The sequence below is a fragment of the Protobothrops mucrosquamatus genome, unplaced genomic scaffold (genome assembly GCF_001527695.2).
Source record: "Protobothrops mucrosquamatus isolate PMUCROS unplaced genomic scaffold, P.Mucros_1.0 scaffold2786, whole genome shotgun sequence".
Taxonomy (NCBI): Eukaryota; Metazoa; Chordata; class Lepidosauria; order Squamata; family Viperidae; genus Protobothrops; species Protobothrops mucrosquamatus.
Genome location: NW_015388823.1, coordinates 62,765 through 78,733, shown reverse-complemented (window position 1 = coordinate 78,733; position 15,969 = coordinate 62,765). Strand labels below are relative to the sequence as shown.

At 46.5% G+C, this 15,969-nt stretch overlaps 1 protein-coding gene across 1 annotated transcript in view; it reads right to left on the bottom strand.

The window, feature by feature from the left end:
* Positions 1-12,227: 12,227 nt before the first annotated feature.
* Positions 12,228-15,969, bottom strand: part of LOC114923286 (ankyrin repeat domain-containing protein 35-like) — a 32,308-nt gene continuing 28,566 nt past the window's right edge. Inside the window, exons 11-13 of the mRNA XM_029286045.1 lie at positions 15,342-15,431; positions 13,303-13,368; positions 12,228-12,284 (exon numbers count right to left, since the gene is read on the bottom strand). Of these exons, the coding sequence (XP_029141878.1) occupies positions 12,228-12,284; positions 13,303-13,368; positions 15,342-15,431 (213 nt within the window). The remainder of the gene's footprint in view (positions 12,285-13,302; positions 13,369-15,341; positions 15,432-15,969) is intronic.

The window sequence follows — 15,969 nt, the reverse complement described above, 5'->3', positions numbered from 1 at the left end:
TCTCCCAAAATCAGGAAGCTGCTGTCTTGTAGAAGGTTCCAGAAATACTCATCTGTTCTTGGTTATTGTCCCAAAGTCAAGCAGCTATTGTCCTGTAAAGGGTTTCTAATGATAGTCAACATTTCCTCTTTATAGGCCCAGAATCAGGAAGCTGATGTCAGATACAAGGTTCCAGAAATACTCACCTTCTCCTTGTTATTCTCCCAAAATTAGTAGGTTGCTGTCCTATAGAAGTTTCTAGAAATACTCACCTTCTCCCAGTTATTTTCCCAAAATCAGAAAGCTGGCTGTCCTATACAAGGATCCACAAATACCTTCTCTTGGTTATTCTCCCAAAATTAGTAAGCTGCTGTCATATAGAGAATTACTCACCTTCTCCTGGTTATTGTCCCAAAATCATGCAGCTGCTCTTCTATAGAAGGTTCCAGAAATACTTACCTTCTCCCAGTTATTGTCCCAAAATCAGGAAGCTGCTGTCTTATAGAAGATTCCAGAAATACTCACCCATGTTACCTTGTTCTGCTTATTGGCCCCCAGTCACGAAGGTTGCTGGCCCTTATGAAATTTCAAAAATACTCTCCTTCTCCTGGTCATTGGCCCGAAGTCAGGAAGATGGCTGTCCTGTAGAAGGTTCCGGAAATTGTCATGTTCTCTTGTCGATTGGATCAAAGTCACTCAGCTGCCTCTTGTGCTTATTGCCGGACTAGAACTCACCTCCTCACCTGTTGCCGGAATAGATGTCACCATGTCCCGGTTAGCAGCTCAACGTCACTCCACCGGCTGTCAACTGTATCTGGAGGACTCGAACTCGCGGCGCCTATTGCTGGAGTCGAAGTCAGCCTCTCCTGGCATTGGGCCAGTCACCCGACTGGCTCTTATGCCAATTACAGGACTGGACCAGCCCGTCTCCTGATTTTTAGCTGGCTATCTGGACCTCCAGGCGAGGTTGGCTCCCATTGATGGGCCCTGTGTGTGCCCACTTCTCCCAACTGCCGGAGCACCTGAGCCCAGGTGGCCTCACCTGGCAACCTGTCTGGAAAGTGGCAGTTGCTTAGATGAGTGACGTCATCTCTGCTCTGAGGTCACAATGGAGGGAGGGGAGGGGGCCGGAGGGGCTGCAACTGCCAGGGAAGGCCCAGCCATCCCCACCCAGCCCCGAAGCTGCCAGCATGGCTGCCCAAAGCCTTTGGGGTCCCCTCTTCCTTCTCCCACTCAGGTCCTTCTGGGTGGGGGTCCAAAGCCCCCCCCACGAACCGCAGCTGCGCTCCCGGAAGGCCCTGCCGGAGCCCCTGCCATGGGAGGCCCCCTGGATGCCCCTGAGGACCCTCCTGGGCGGGTGCTGTGCTTCGACCGTCCTCTTCATCCCCTACGATGGGGGGGGAGGCGATGGGGAAGGTGCTCCCCCAGATCCCTGGCACCCAGGAGGATCCCGACCTCCCTTCCCTCTTTGTGTCTGGCATGGGGGCCACTTTGAAGGTCTTCCGGATGTCTTTGTAACGTGATCCAGCCATGGGACCCCAATGGCCGTCTGATCCTTTGGCAAAACCAAGGAACTCGATAATTAAATTAAATACATCTAAAGGACAGCTTTCTGAAATAAAGGCATTGTACTTACAAGTAGTAATCTCTCCCCTTGTTTGCACCCCAAAACATACTGATAACCAAGAATAGGTGTCATACAACAAAAGTGACTTGTGCACACCAACAGGGGACGCTTGTCTCATCCATGGGAGCAATCTTCAAGGGCAGCCCCAAGGAAAGCGAGCTGCAGTCATCCAGCTTCAATCTGGTAGGCTATTCAAACAGGATTTGGCAGTGGGGTCTCCTTAAAAAAAAGAGATTTGGCCAAGGTTTTGCACGGAAATGCAGGTAGTCCTCAACGTACGACCACAATTGAGCCCAACATTTCCGTTGCTAAGTGGGACAGTTGATAAATAAGTTTTGTTCCATTTTACGACCTTCCTTGCCACCATTGTTCAGTGAATCGCTGCAGTTGCAAAGTCAATCACCCGGTTGTTAAGTGAATCCGGCTTCCCTGTTGAGTTTGCTCGTCGGAAGCTCGCAAAAGGGGGTCACGTGACCGCGGGGCACTGCGACCGTCATAAATGTGAGACAGTTGCCAAGTGTCTGAATTTTGGTCAGGTGACTGTCACCTGACAGAGGAGGAAGCAATAGGAAGGGAGGCACTGAGAGGTTGGAAGGAAGGAAGGAAAGAGGAAGGAGGTATTAGGAAGGCAGCCCCCTGTCTTGCTAAGAGGGTGTGTGTGGGGGGGTCCCTTCGCCTTTTGTACTCGCTTCCCATCAGAGACCTTCAGCCTGTCTGAGATGCTCAGAGATTCTCCCCCAGGCATGAACCCCCCAGGAGAGTCGGAGGGAGGCCTTCTCTGCCTTAGCAAAGGTTGATTTGGTCTCCAGGAAGGAATCTGCAAGGGGGGAACCTTCCTTCCTTCCTTCCTTCCTTCCTTCTTTCCTTCTTTCCTTCTTTCCTTCCTTCCTTCCTTCCTTCCTTTCTTCCTCCTTCCTTCCTTCCTTCCTTCTTTCCTTCCTTCCTTCCTTCCTTCCTTCCTTCCTCCTTCCTTCCTCCTTCCTTCCTTCCTTCCTTCCTTCCTGATCACCACATTACAAAAAAGATGTTGAGACTTTGGAATCAGTGCAAAGATTAAAGCCCTGGAGACTAAAAGATACGAAGAACGGTGGCAGGAATTGGGTTTAGCTCGTCTAGAGAAAAGAAGGAACGGTGTGACGGGATAGCAGTCTTCCAGTATTGGAGAGGCTGTCGCAGAGAAGAGGAGGTCAACCTATTTTCCAAAGCAGCAGAAGGCAGGACAAGGAACCATGGGTGGAAACTAATCAAAGAGAGAAGCAACCTGGAATTAAGGAAAATCTTCCTAAGAGTGAGAACAATTAACCAGCGGAACGATTTGCCTCCAGAAGTTCTGGGTGCTTCATCACTGGAGGTTTTTAAGAAGAGACTGGACAGCCATGTGTCTGGAATGGTATAGGGTCTCCTGCTTGAGCAGAGGGTTGGACTAGAAGACCTCCAAGGTCCCTTTCAGCTCTATTCTGATTGATTGATTGATTGATTGATTGATTGATTCCTTCTGTTCCTTTCTTCCCTCCCTCCCTTTTCTTTCTCTCCTTCCTTTTGTTTCCTTCCTTCCCTCCTCCTCCTCCTCCTCCTCCTCTCCATACCCCTCCTTCCCTTCTAGCATTGATGATGCTCCCTAGTTGAGTCATGAAAGGTCTGCAAGAAAACTGCCAAGCTCAGAGAACACCAGGATCCCTCACTCAGATGTCTCTTATCTGACCAGAGCTTCATCTGAGACTCTCCTTCCTGTCTCCACGGTCCTTCTCACAGACCTTTACAGACAGGTTGATAGTTTCCGGTTGGCTGGAAACACTTGGCGAGAGGAAAGGGAGTCAAAGATGGGACACCCATCCAACCCCTTCCTCAACGTAGCTGCACAGGCCTAAACACAGCCTCACTTTGGGCACCGTGTCAGTGACATGGTGGTGGCTCTCCAGAAAATTTCCCCCTACTCAAGGAGTAAAGGAGTGGAATGGGCCAATTCGCTGCAGCCCAACTTGCCACGGTCGACTCACCACGGCCAATTCATGGTGGCCAACTCACCAGGGATATCTCGCCACGGGACAACTTGACATGGCCAACTCATCATGGGACAACTCGTTGTGGAACAATTCAACAATTCAATGTGATTATTTAAAATAATTAAGGAATTATTTTAATTTTTGTCATTCACATTTAATTTTGTACCTCCTTCGACATCCTTTAATTATTCTATTCCACTGTGTCTTCAATTTTAGTGTAACGCTTGTCCTGTGGCGAGTTGGCCCTGGCAAGTTGTCTTAGACCCCAGTGGAGAGCATCTCCTTGAAACCAAAAGAAGACTTTTCTTATTTCTCTTCCCTTCCCTTCCCTTCCCTTCCCTTCTCTTCCTTCTCTTGTCTTCCCTTCCTTCTCTTCTCTCTCTTCTCCTCTTCTCTTCCTTCTCTTCTCTTCCTTCTCTTCTCTCTCCCTTTCCCTTCTCTTCCCTTCTCTTCTCTTCTCTCTCCCTTTCCCTTCCCTTCCCTTCTCTTCTCTTCTCTTCTATTCCTTCTCTTCTCTTCTCTTCTCTTCTCTTCCTTCTCTTCTCTTCTCTTCTCTTCCTTCTCTTCTCTCTCCCTTTCCCTTCCCTTCTCTTCTCTTCTCTTCTCTTCTCTCTCCCTTTCCCTTCCCTTCCCTTCTCTTCTCTTCTCTTCTCTTCTCTTCTCTTCCTTCTCTTCTCTCTCCCTTTCCCTTCTCTTCTCTTCTCTTCTCTTCTCTCTCCCTTTCCCTTCTCTTCCCTTCCCTTCCCTTCTCTTCCTTCTCTCTCCTCTTCTCCTCTTCCCTTCTCTTCTCTTCTCTTCTCTTCTCTTCCTTCTCTTCTCTTCTCTTCTCTTCTCTCTCTTCTCCTCTTCTCTTCCTTCTCTTCTCTTCTCTTCTCTTCCTTCTCTTCTCTCTCCCTTTCCCTTCTCTTCACTTCTCTTCCTTCTCTCTCCTCTTCTCCTCTTCCCTTCTCTTCTCTTCCTTCTCTTCCCTTCTCTTCTCTCTCCTCTTCTCTTCTCTTCTCTTCTCTTCCCTTCCCTTCCCTTCCCTTCCCTTCTCTTCACCTTTATTTCACTAAAGTGAAATAAAAGAAAAAGATGTCCACGAAAAACAAGCACAATGCACTGAAAACGATGGAGGCTTGAGAACTAGACTCAGAGAACTTTTTTGGACATGGAGGGGGAGCTATGTGGATCTTTGGGGGGGGCTGTTCAAGAGGACAGCCTCCCCCCTTTCTCCTTCCTCTGCCTCTTTGGGCGGAGATACAGAAGCCGCAGAAGGAAACAGATGAAGGAACAGTCAAAAAATAGCAGCAAGCACGGACATGTGTGCGAAACAATTCATTTTCGTTGCACAAAGCACATCGATGGCAGTTGTTGCCTCAGGGATCTGGGGAGGATTATTTTGCATCCGTTTCTAGATTTTTTTTTACCCTCAGGTTTGTTCTCCTCCTTGCAAAAATCCAGAAAGCCCTTGCCAAAAATGCATGCTGTGCTTTATTTTCTACATCCAGAGATTTCTTTCTGCCTGGCTTGACGCCTTCACCTTTGTTAGATCGCGCAGGCAGTAAGACACGAGTCGAGTGACAGTCAGCTCTTGGTTTATTGGCAAGGCATAAGGTAAATCCGGACTGGCTCTCTGGGCCAGGGGAGCCCTCTTTTATGGGATTCCCCTGGCTTGTAATCACACAATTCCATTGGCTGGCAAGACCCTGTTGCTAGTTAGCCAACCAGCAACGGGCATGAAACTGTATGCAGATGGAGAAGGGCAATCACCCTTAATGGGCGATCAATGGTGAAGGGCAATCACCCTTAATGGGTGATCAGGATATGCATAGGGGATTAAGGGGGGGGAATACAAAGAACACAACAACCTTCCCCCCCCCACCCCCCAGGAATAGAAAACACAGTCTAGGGTGGCAGAAGACAATTTTGCAGATGCAGAACCAGCTCTGCAAGTTGCAAATAGAATCCTAGGGCTGGAATGGAACTCAGAGGTCATCTAGTCCAACCCCCTGCTCAGGCAGGAGACCCGATACCATTCCAGTCCAATGGCTGTCCAGTCTCTTCTTGAAAACCTCCAGCGATGGAGCACCCACAACTCCTGAAGGCAAGTCGTTCCACTGATTAATTGTTCTTACTATCAGAAAATTTCTCATTAGTTCCCAGTTGGATCTCTCTTTTAAAACCTTCCACCCATTACTTCGTGTCCTGCCCTCCAGTGCTTTGGTGATAAAAGGCTTGAATGGGATGGGAGACCACCTGGGGATCCTAAAGCTGGGGGTTCAATGGGGAATTCAAATATGCCAAAGAATAACAGAGCTGGAAGGGACCTTGGAGGTCTTCTAGTCCAACCCCTTGCTCAAGCAGCAGACCCTATGCCAGTAGTGGCGAACCTATGGCACACGTGCCAGAGGCGGCACTCGGAGCCCTCTCTGTGGGCATGCGCGCCATGCCCCGGAGATGCAACCGTCCTCTTCAACCAGCCGCCTGCTAACTCACTGAGGTCCCACGTGGCCGGATGCATCCCAGCACCCATGCGCTCGCTGGCTTCTGTCTGCGGGGACCTATCACATCAGGCAGCAGCCGCCCTGGCCCCTGCCTCGCCTTGCCCTGCGACAATGGCACCCCCGCCCTGCCTCACCTTGCCTCGCCTCACCCCGCAGGACGAGCTTCCTGCCCACCGCCCCACCCACCAGTGATGCCCTGGATCTCCCCCAACCCTTCCCAGCCCCCACAGGCATCCCTCCCCAGGAGCAACATTGAGCTGGCCACGCCCACCCTAGCCACGCCTACCCATCTACCATGACTACCGTAGCCACACCCAGCAGGCCACACCCACCCAGCGGGCCACGCCCACCTGGCACCTGGCGATACATAAGTGGGTTTGGGGTTGCAATTTGGGCACTCGGTCTCTAAAAGGTTCGCCATCACTGCCCTATGCCATTCCAGACAAGTGGTTGTCCAGTCTCTTCTTAAAAGCCTCCAGTGTTGGAGCATTCACCGCTTCTGGAGGCAGGTTGTTCCACTGGTTAATTGTTCTCACTGTCAGGAAGTTTCTCCTTAGTTCTAGGTTGCTTCTCTCCTTGAGCACTGTGTTGGCTTTTTTGGCAGCTGCAGCACACGGCTAGCTTATATCTAAGTGATTGTCCACTAGGACTCCGAGATCCCTCTCACAGTTGCTACTATTGAGCAAGGTACCCCCTATACTATACCTGTGCATTTGGTTTTTCTTGCCTAAATGTAGAACCTTACTTTTTTCACCACTGAATTTCATTTTGTTAGATAGTGCCCAGTGTTCCAGTCTGTCCAGATCCTCCTGTATCCTAAGCCTATCTTCTGGAGTGTTGGCTATTCCTGCCAGCTTGGTGTTGTCCGCAAATTTGATGAGTTCCCCATCTATCCCCTCGTCCAAATCGTTGATGAAGATGTTGAAGAGCACTGGGCCCAGAACAGAGCCCTGGGCCCCACTGCTTACTTCTCTCCATGTGGATGTGGTGCCATTGAGGACCACAAGCTGAGTACGGCCGGTCAGCCAGCTACAAATCCATCTGGTGGTGATGCTGTCTATTCCACATTTTTTTATCTTGTCAAGCAGTAGGTTGTGATCTACTTTATCAAATGCCTTACTGAAGTCCAAGTAAATTACATCCACAGCATTCCTCTGATCCACTCTGATCCACTTAACAACCACCTCACTTAGTAATGGAAATCCTGGCCCCCGTAAGTCAAGGACTACCATGTTACCTTTATGTTCTGCTTTCTTCAGGTCCTCATGTTGACTTAAGATGGGATTTCCCTTCTGTTCATCCTCAGAACAAGTCTGGGGGTCGACTGGATAACAAAAAAGTGACTGGACCAAAGTCATCCCATGGATACTTTTGGCTGAAGGTCGGGGTGAACCTCCCCAGTCCCAGTGCAACCATTAATTACCACCCCACATTCTCCCTAGCCTTGGCAAAGGCTCAACACCCCAATTCTTTATTGCTTTGTTCAGGGCAAACAATCTTCAGAAAGGAGGCAACGGGTTGGAAATCGGTGGATCTGGAGATTGTTCTCACTGTCAGGAAGGTTAGTTCCAGGTTGCTTCTTTCCTTGATTAGTTTCCATCCGTTGCTTCTCGTCCTGCCTTCTGGTGCTTTGGAGAATAGGTTGACACCCTCTTCTTCTTTGGGGCAGCCCCTAAGATACTAGAACACTGCTATCATGTCACTCCTAGTCCTTCTCTTCATTAAACTAGACCTACCCAATTCCAGCAACCGCTCTTCATATGTTTTACTCTCCAGGCCTTTAATCATCTCGGTTGCTCTTCTTTGCACTTTTCCCAAAGTAGAATAATAATAATAATAATAATAATAATAATAATAATAATAATAATAATAATAATAATAGTAGTAGTAGTAGTAGTAGTAGTAGTAGTAGTAGTAGTAGAATAGAATAGAATAGAATAGAATAGAATAGAATAGAATAGAATAGAATAGAATAGAATAGAATAGAATGGAATGGAATGGAATGGAATGGAATGGCACGGAATAGAATAGAATAGAATAGAATAGAATAGAATAGAAATTGGAATAGAAATTAGAATAGAATTGAATTGAATTGAATTGAATAATGGAATAGAATAGAATAGAATAGAATAGAATAGAATAGAATAGAATAGAATAGAATAGAATGGAATGGAATGGAATGGAATGGAATAGAAAGAATAGAATAGAATAGAATAGAATAGAATAGAATAGAATAGAATAGAATAGAATAGAATAGAATAGAGAAAAGGAATAAAATGGAATAGAATAGAATAGAATAGAATAGAATAGAATAGAATAGAATAGAATAGAATAGAATAGAATAGAAGAATGGAGTGGAATGGCATGGAATAGAATAGAATAGAATAGAATAGAATAGAATAGAATAGAATAGAATCTAGAAGGGACCTTGGAGGTCTTCTAGTCCAGCCCCCTGCTCAAGCAGGAAAACCTATACCATCTCAGACAAGTGACTGTCCAGTCTCTTCTTAAAAACTTCCAGTGATGGAGCACCTACGATTTCTGAAGGCCAGCTGTTCCACTGTCTCAACATCTTTTTTGTAATGTGGTGACTGAAACTGGATGCAGGATTCAAGGTGTGGCCTTACTAAGGGTTTATAAAGTGGTACTAATAGTTCATCTGATGCCTCTGTTTATACAACCGAGGATTGTATTGGCTTTTTGGGCTGCCGCCGCACACGGCTGGCTCATGTTTAAGCGATCGTCCACTCGGACTCCAAGGTCCTTCTCACAGTTACTGTTTTTAGTCCTCACTTAATAACCTAATTTCAACAAGAATTTCCATCACATATAGACATGCTCAATTCCTGCCATTCCTGTTTTTCAAATGTTTCAGCCTCCAGCTCCCTAATCATCTTTGTTGCTCTCTTCTGTACTCGTTCAAGAATCTCAACATCTTTTTTATATGTGGTGACCAAAATTGGGTGCACTATTCCAAGTGTGGTCTTATAAAGCGGTATTAAAACTTCATCTGATCTTGATTCTGTCCCTCTGTTAATGCAGCCCAGGGTTGCATTAACGTTTTTGACGGCAGCTGCACCCTCTTGGCTCATATTTAAGTGATTATCCAGTTGAACTCCAAGAGCCTAGAGAACTGATCCCAGATCCAAAATATGGATCACACCCTTTCTCCAGTTTACGGTGAATTTTGGGCCATCTGCAACCCTAAAACGGAATACACAAGACTCATAGAAGACGACGCCCATAATTTATTTGTAAGATTTTCTTGTTTGTTTGGTCTTTTTTTAAAAAAAAAAAAAAATCCCATATCCTAATAACTCAACAAAGGTTTAACAATCTTTGGTAAAAAAAAAAAAATCAGACTAGATGACCTTTGGGTACCCCCCAATATTTATATTTTCTTAGCACTGAAGATATTTGGGGGGAGCAAGGAATATCCCTAAAGAATGGCAGTGCAAAATCTAGGACAGGATTTCTCAACCCTTGAAGATGTGTGGACTTCAATTCCCAGAATTCCCCAGCCAGCTTTGCTGGCTGGGGAATTCTGGGAGTTGAAGTCCACAGATTTTCAAGAGCCACGGTTGAGAAACACACTGATCTAGACCATTCCAGCTGTTCTGAAACATACTTTTAGTTGCACGAATTGCAACAGCCCATCTAAATCTCATTGCCCAATTGCTGGTGTAAGTTACAGGGTAATTTGCACATTTAATAACTACGGGATGAGAAATATTTGATGACTCCAGCTCTGCTTTGTGGTTACTGCTGGCATCCGTCAATTGAAGAGCAAGTCTTTCCTGATTCCCTTGCAAGAACTGCTTATACCCCAAAATCTTACGGCAGAAGCTTTTCCTTCTGCCCCCCTCCCTTCCCCAACCCAGCTCTCCATCTAAAGGGCGAGGCAGACATTCAGACACCATGCAAATGGTGGTCCATTTTGTAATTCCAGCGGTTGGCAAAAGGCGGGACACGCCTTGCACGTGTCGCAAAGTTGCACCCTTCCTGCAATGGTCTTGCGCAACGGGCGATACCCCAAATCGGAGCTGGCTCCTGGTGAATTGGGAAATGGTTTTCTCGCCTGCAGGAAAGAGGATGGAAACGTGGTTTTAGTGCCATGAACGGTGGGCTGTGAAAGTAAACCTGGAATGAAAAAAGGGATTGCAATCCCCTCTCATTCCCAAACGCCTTTGGAAGCAACCTGGGAAATTCCACGTCAAGGTACTAATTGAACAGCTAGCCAGCTTATGCAATGTGAGATGTATGATGTAATGATGGGAATGACTCAGCAGGGTCTGTGTGCCTTTAAGAGCCTTTGTATAAAAGGAAAGCTCTGCTGATGTGTTCTCTCTCTTCCGTTTCCTGCTGTAACTGTTGTGTGTTGGATCCTGCTATATTAACACATGTATGTATGTTGTTCCTGGTGTATGATATTGTAGATAGTGTAATATAAACCACCATTTAATATAGACAACTCTTGACTGTGTTCACTCCTGGGTTATCTCAGCGCAATAAGACTGTGCACGCTCTGACATTCCACTTTTCAAATGTCCTAATATGACGCTTAATCGATCCTGCTGTGGAGACTCTGAGCGTCTTCAGGATTAATCTTTTATAAACTCTGAGGATACTCTCAGCTTATGCTGTGGAGGTAGTCCTTGATTTATAACCAATTGCTTAGCGATGGTTCAGAGTTACAGCGGACACCCCAAAATTGGACTTATGACCTGGTTTTGAAGTTCTAACATCAAGGATCCCTTGTGATCATGTGACTACATTTTGGCACTTAGCAACTGACTTAACAGAATGGAAGGGACCTTGGAGGTCTTCTAGTACAACCCCCTGCTCAGGCAGGAGACCCTAGACCCTTCCAGACAAATGGCTATCCAGTCTCCTCTTGAAAACCTCCAGTGATGGAGCACCCACAACTTCTGGAGGCAAGGAGTTCCACTGGTTAATTGTCATCACTGTTAGGAAGTTTCTCCTTAGTTCTAGATTGCTTCTCTCCTTGATTACTTTTCATCCATTGTTCCTTGTCTTGCCTTCTGGTGCTTTGGAAAATAAATTGACCCCTTCTTCTTTGTGGCACCGCCTCAAATACTAGAATCCTGCTATCAAGTCCCCCCCCCCCAGTCCTTTTTTTTTCTCTAGACTGGCCATACCCAATTCATGCAACCGTTCTTCATATGTTTTAGCCTCCAATCCTTTAATCGTCTTAGTTGCTCTTCTCTGCACTCTTTCCAAGGTCTCAACATCTTTTTTGTATTATGGTGACCAAAACTGGCCTGCATTTATGGCTGTTTGCAGCACCTTGGAGTCACATAACCATGATTTGTGATATTTTTGCTGGAAACCGGCATTTATTTCTAGTTTCCAGTAAAACCTATCCCACAGTGAACATTGGAGTTGCTTAACGACCATGGAGTTCACTTAATAAACTCAAAAAATGATCATACGTAGTGATCCGCTTTATGAGCATCACAACTTACAACCAAAGTTGTGGGCTCAGTTACAGTCATAAGTCAAGGACTACCTCTATGGCCTTCTTTCTGTCTCTCCACTTTTTTGAATAGCCGGGCACTTAATGCAGAAGTGGCTTTGTTAATTCGCTTCAAATGCTGTTGGCTAGTATAAGGCGTGAGAATTTCTCCCACAGCCTGGACATCCTTTGTATCCCAATCAGTTCTTAAATGAGCAGTGGTGACACAGTGGTCCGAATGCAGTATTGCAGGCTAATTCTGCCCACTGCCAGCAGTTCGATCCTGACCAGCTCAAGGTTGACTCAGCCTTCCATCCTCCCGAGGTCAATAAAATGAGGAGCCAAGTTGTTGGGGGCAAAACGCTGACTCTGTAAATCGCTTAGAGAGGGCTGTAAAGCACTATGAAGTGGTATATAAGTCTAAGTGCTATTGCTAAATGGTTCTCTGACTGACCTTGCAAAGCTGGCCCTGGAACTGCCTGCCACTTGAGAAAAAACAGACGTGTGGGAGACCCTTAAAAAAACTGCTGGCAGTGACCGAAATCTTGTTTATCATGAGAGGGGGGGGGGATGTAGGGATCAGATGAAATTGTGAATAATGGTGATCATAGATGTGCCTTATAGAAATAAGGTTCTCACACAGAGTTTTCCAGACTTCAGTCTGTCCTCAGGATCCGCAACAGCATGGCGTGGACCTCCTCATCCATGTACCCCTGCATTGGAGAAGAATATCCCCCCAATAATATAAGTGGCACCACAAGAATTTCCCTTCAAAGCAAATGCCAGAAATAAATCTAATATAGATAGATCATAATTGGAAGCCATGATGGTGCAGTAGTTAGTGTGAAGAGAGAGAAGAGAAGAGAGAGAGAAAGAGAGAGAGAGAGAGAGAGAGAGAGAGAGAGAGAGAGAGAGAGAGAAGGAGAAAGAGAAGGAAAGAGAGAGAGAAGGAGAAAGAGGTGGGAGAGAGAAAAGAAGAAAAAGAGGGAGAGAGCACACGAGACAGAGGAAGAGAGAGGGGAGAGAGAAGGAGAGGGAAAGAGAAAACGAAAGAGAGAGAAGGAGAGAGAGGTGGGAGAGACAGAGAAAAAAAGGAAAAGAGAGAGAGCATATGAGAGGGAGAGAGAGGGAGGAAGAGGGAGAGGGGAGAGAAGGAGAGAGGGAGAAAGCAAAGGAGAGAGAAGGAGAGATAGGTGGGAGAGAAAAAAGAAGAAAAAGGGAGAGAGCACATGAGAGGGAGAGAGGGAGGGGGAGAGAGAGAAAAGGAGAGAGGGAGAGAGAGAAGGAGAGAGAGACGTGGGAGAGAGGGAAAAAGAAGAAAAGGCGAGAGCACACGAGGGAGAGGGAGAGAGAGAGGGAGAGAGGGGGGAGAGGAGGAGAGGGGAAGAGGAGGAGAGAGAGACCGAAAAGGAGAGAGGGAGAAAGAGAAGGAGAGAGAGAAGGAGAGGGAAAGAGAGAAGAAAAGAGAGAAGGTGAGAAAGAGGTGGGAGAGAGAAAAAAAGAAAAAGAGGGAGAGAGCACAAGAGAGAGAAGGGGGGGAGAGGGAGAGAGAGGGGGAGAGGAGGAGAGAGGGAGAGAAGGAGAGAGAGAGAGAAAAAAGAAGAAAAAGAGGGAGAGAGCACATGAGAGGGAAAGAGGGAGAGAAGGAGAGAGAGAAAGAGAGAGAGGGAGAGAAGGAGAGAGAGAAAGAGAGAGAGGGAGAGAAGGGCTGGATGTTCCCATCTGTCTTACCTGGGCTGCATTGAGCAGGTGGGTCCTGTATACGGCCACAATCTCTTGGTGGTTCTTTTGCGCAACCTGAAATAAATCAAGAGGGGGGCCGAGAAACGGCCCAGGGGCTCAGCGATCAGCAGCTCAACAGCCCCATACAGGGAGTCCTCAACCTACGACATCCTTTCAGCAACCCAGAGCCTCCCTGACCTCATGCTCTGCATAACGACTGCAATGGGAGAGCTGGAATTGCAGAATTAATGACAGCAACAATTTAATGATAATTCTGGGCTCAATTGTGGTTGTAAGTCGAGAACCTAGGAAAGGGAAAAAACGGACCCAGGAAACTACAGACCAACCAGTGTAACATCAATACCTGGGAAGATCCTAGAAAAGATAATCAAAAAACAGATCTGCGAACAACTAGAAGCAAACAAAGTCATAACTAGTAGCCAGCATGGGTTTGTTAAAACAGATCATGACAAACCAATCTTATTTCATTCTTCGATAAAGTGTCTAAACTAAAAGACCAGCGAAACGCAGTGGACGTAGTATAATTAGACTTCAGTAAGGCATTTGATAAAGTAGACCACAACCTACTCCTTGGTAAGCCTGAAAAAGGTAGAATAGACATCACCACCAGATGGATCTGTAGCTGGCTAACAAACCATACTCAATGAGTAGTCCTCAATGGCACTACATCCACATGGAGAGAAGTAAGTAGTGGGTTACCACAAGGTTCCGTCTTAGGCCCAGTACTCTTCAATATCTTCATAAATGGAGGGAATTGAAGGGGAACTCATCAAATTTGCAGATGACAGCAAACTGGCAGGAGTAGCCAACACCCCAGAAGACAAACTCAGGATCCAAAAAGATCTTGACAAACTTGAACAATGGGCCCTATCCAACCAAATGAGTTTTAATGTGGAGAAAAGCAAAGTTTTACATTTAGGTAGGAAAAATGAAAGGTACAAGTACAGATTGGGCAAGATCTGTCTTAAAGACAGCAACTGTGAGAGGGACCTTGGAGTCCTAGTGGACGATCACTTGACCACGAGCCAGCAGTGTGCAGCAGCAGCCAAAAAAGCTAATACAATCCTGGGTTGTATAAACAGAGGCATAGAATCAAGAACACGCAACATACTAGTACCGCTTTACAAAGCCCTAGTAAGAATACTGCAGCCAATTTTGGTCACTTTATCACAAAAAAGATGTTGAGAGTTTGGAAAAAATTCAGAGAAGAGCAACTAAGATGATCAAAGGCCTGGAGATCAAAACATACAAAGAACGGCTGCGGGACTTGGGTTTGGTTAGTTTGAAGAAAAGAAGAAATAGGGGAGACATGATAGCAGTGTTCCAGTATTTGAGGGGCTGCCACAAAGAAGAAGGAGTCATGTTATTCATCAAAGCACCAGAGGGAAGGACGAGAAACAATGGTTGGAAACTGATCAAAGAGAGAAGCAACCTGGAATTAAGGAGAAAGTTCCTGACAGTGAGGACAATTAACCAGTGGAACAGCTTGCCACCAGAAGATGTGGGTGCTCCATCACTGGAGGTTTGTCTGAAATAGTATAGGGTTTCCTGCTTGAGCAGGGTGTTGGACTAGAAGACCTCCAAGGTCCCTTCCAGTTGTACTCTGATTGACTAACTGGGATTGGGACATTTCATGATTCCCTTCCCAAAGTGGAGCACTGGTTTAGGAGATTTGCAGCATCTCCACAATCTCCTAGAAGCTGCAGGTTCAGGGATGTCCACCAGGACGTGGTCACAAAAGTCAAGATGGCGGTCGTGCTGCTGTGATCAATCCTCCACCTCATCGATCAGAGCTGGAGAGAGATTGCTGAATTTAAACTAGATTCGAGTTTTCTAATCCAGACCGAATACCGTAGTGTAGGGTATTTCTCAATGTTTCAAATTCCTGATTTATTTATTATTTTTTGGCTGCAAAGGCCTGGGTTGGGATCGCCAGGATCAACTTGTTGAAATATGACAAACGCCAGCACTAGAATCGGTTTAGATCCCACGTGTCACACCCCCACATCAAGTCCTACGCGGCTCACCTCGTTCTGCAGGATCAGGCGGGTGCGTTCGCTGCGCAAGTTCAGGATTTCGCTCGAGAGCTTCTCCGTCTCCTTCAGCAGCTTCTTGATCTGAGGGGAAACAAAGCAGACCATACAGGTGGTCCTTGGCTTACGACCACAATGGAGCCCCCAAATTTCTGTTGTTAACTGAGACAGTTGTTAAGTGAGAATTTTCCCATTTAATGACCTTTCTTGCCACAGTCGTTAAGTGAATCACTGCAGTCGTTAAGTTAGTAACGTGCTGGTTAAGTGAATCCGGCTTCCCCCTTGACTTTGTTTGTCAGAGGGTCACACAACATGCGATCACGTGACCCCAGGATATTGCAACCGTCATAAATAGGAGTCGGTTGCAGGTTCTGAAGTTCCAATGCTTGCTCTGCCCCCACCCCGTGGTCACATGATCGCCTTTTGTGTACTTGGCAACATGGCTGCATTTACAGCTGTTTGCAATGCCCCGCGTCCTGTGAGTGTGTTGTACAATATTTTGGGGGAAGGTGTCACTCAACCCCTTACTTTGCACCCACAGCAAACCATTGGCTCATCTCACAAGAATGTTCGCTTAGTGACTGCTGCAAAAAAAGTCATAAAATTGGGTAACCGACTGGAT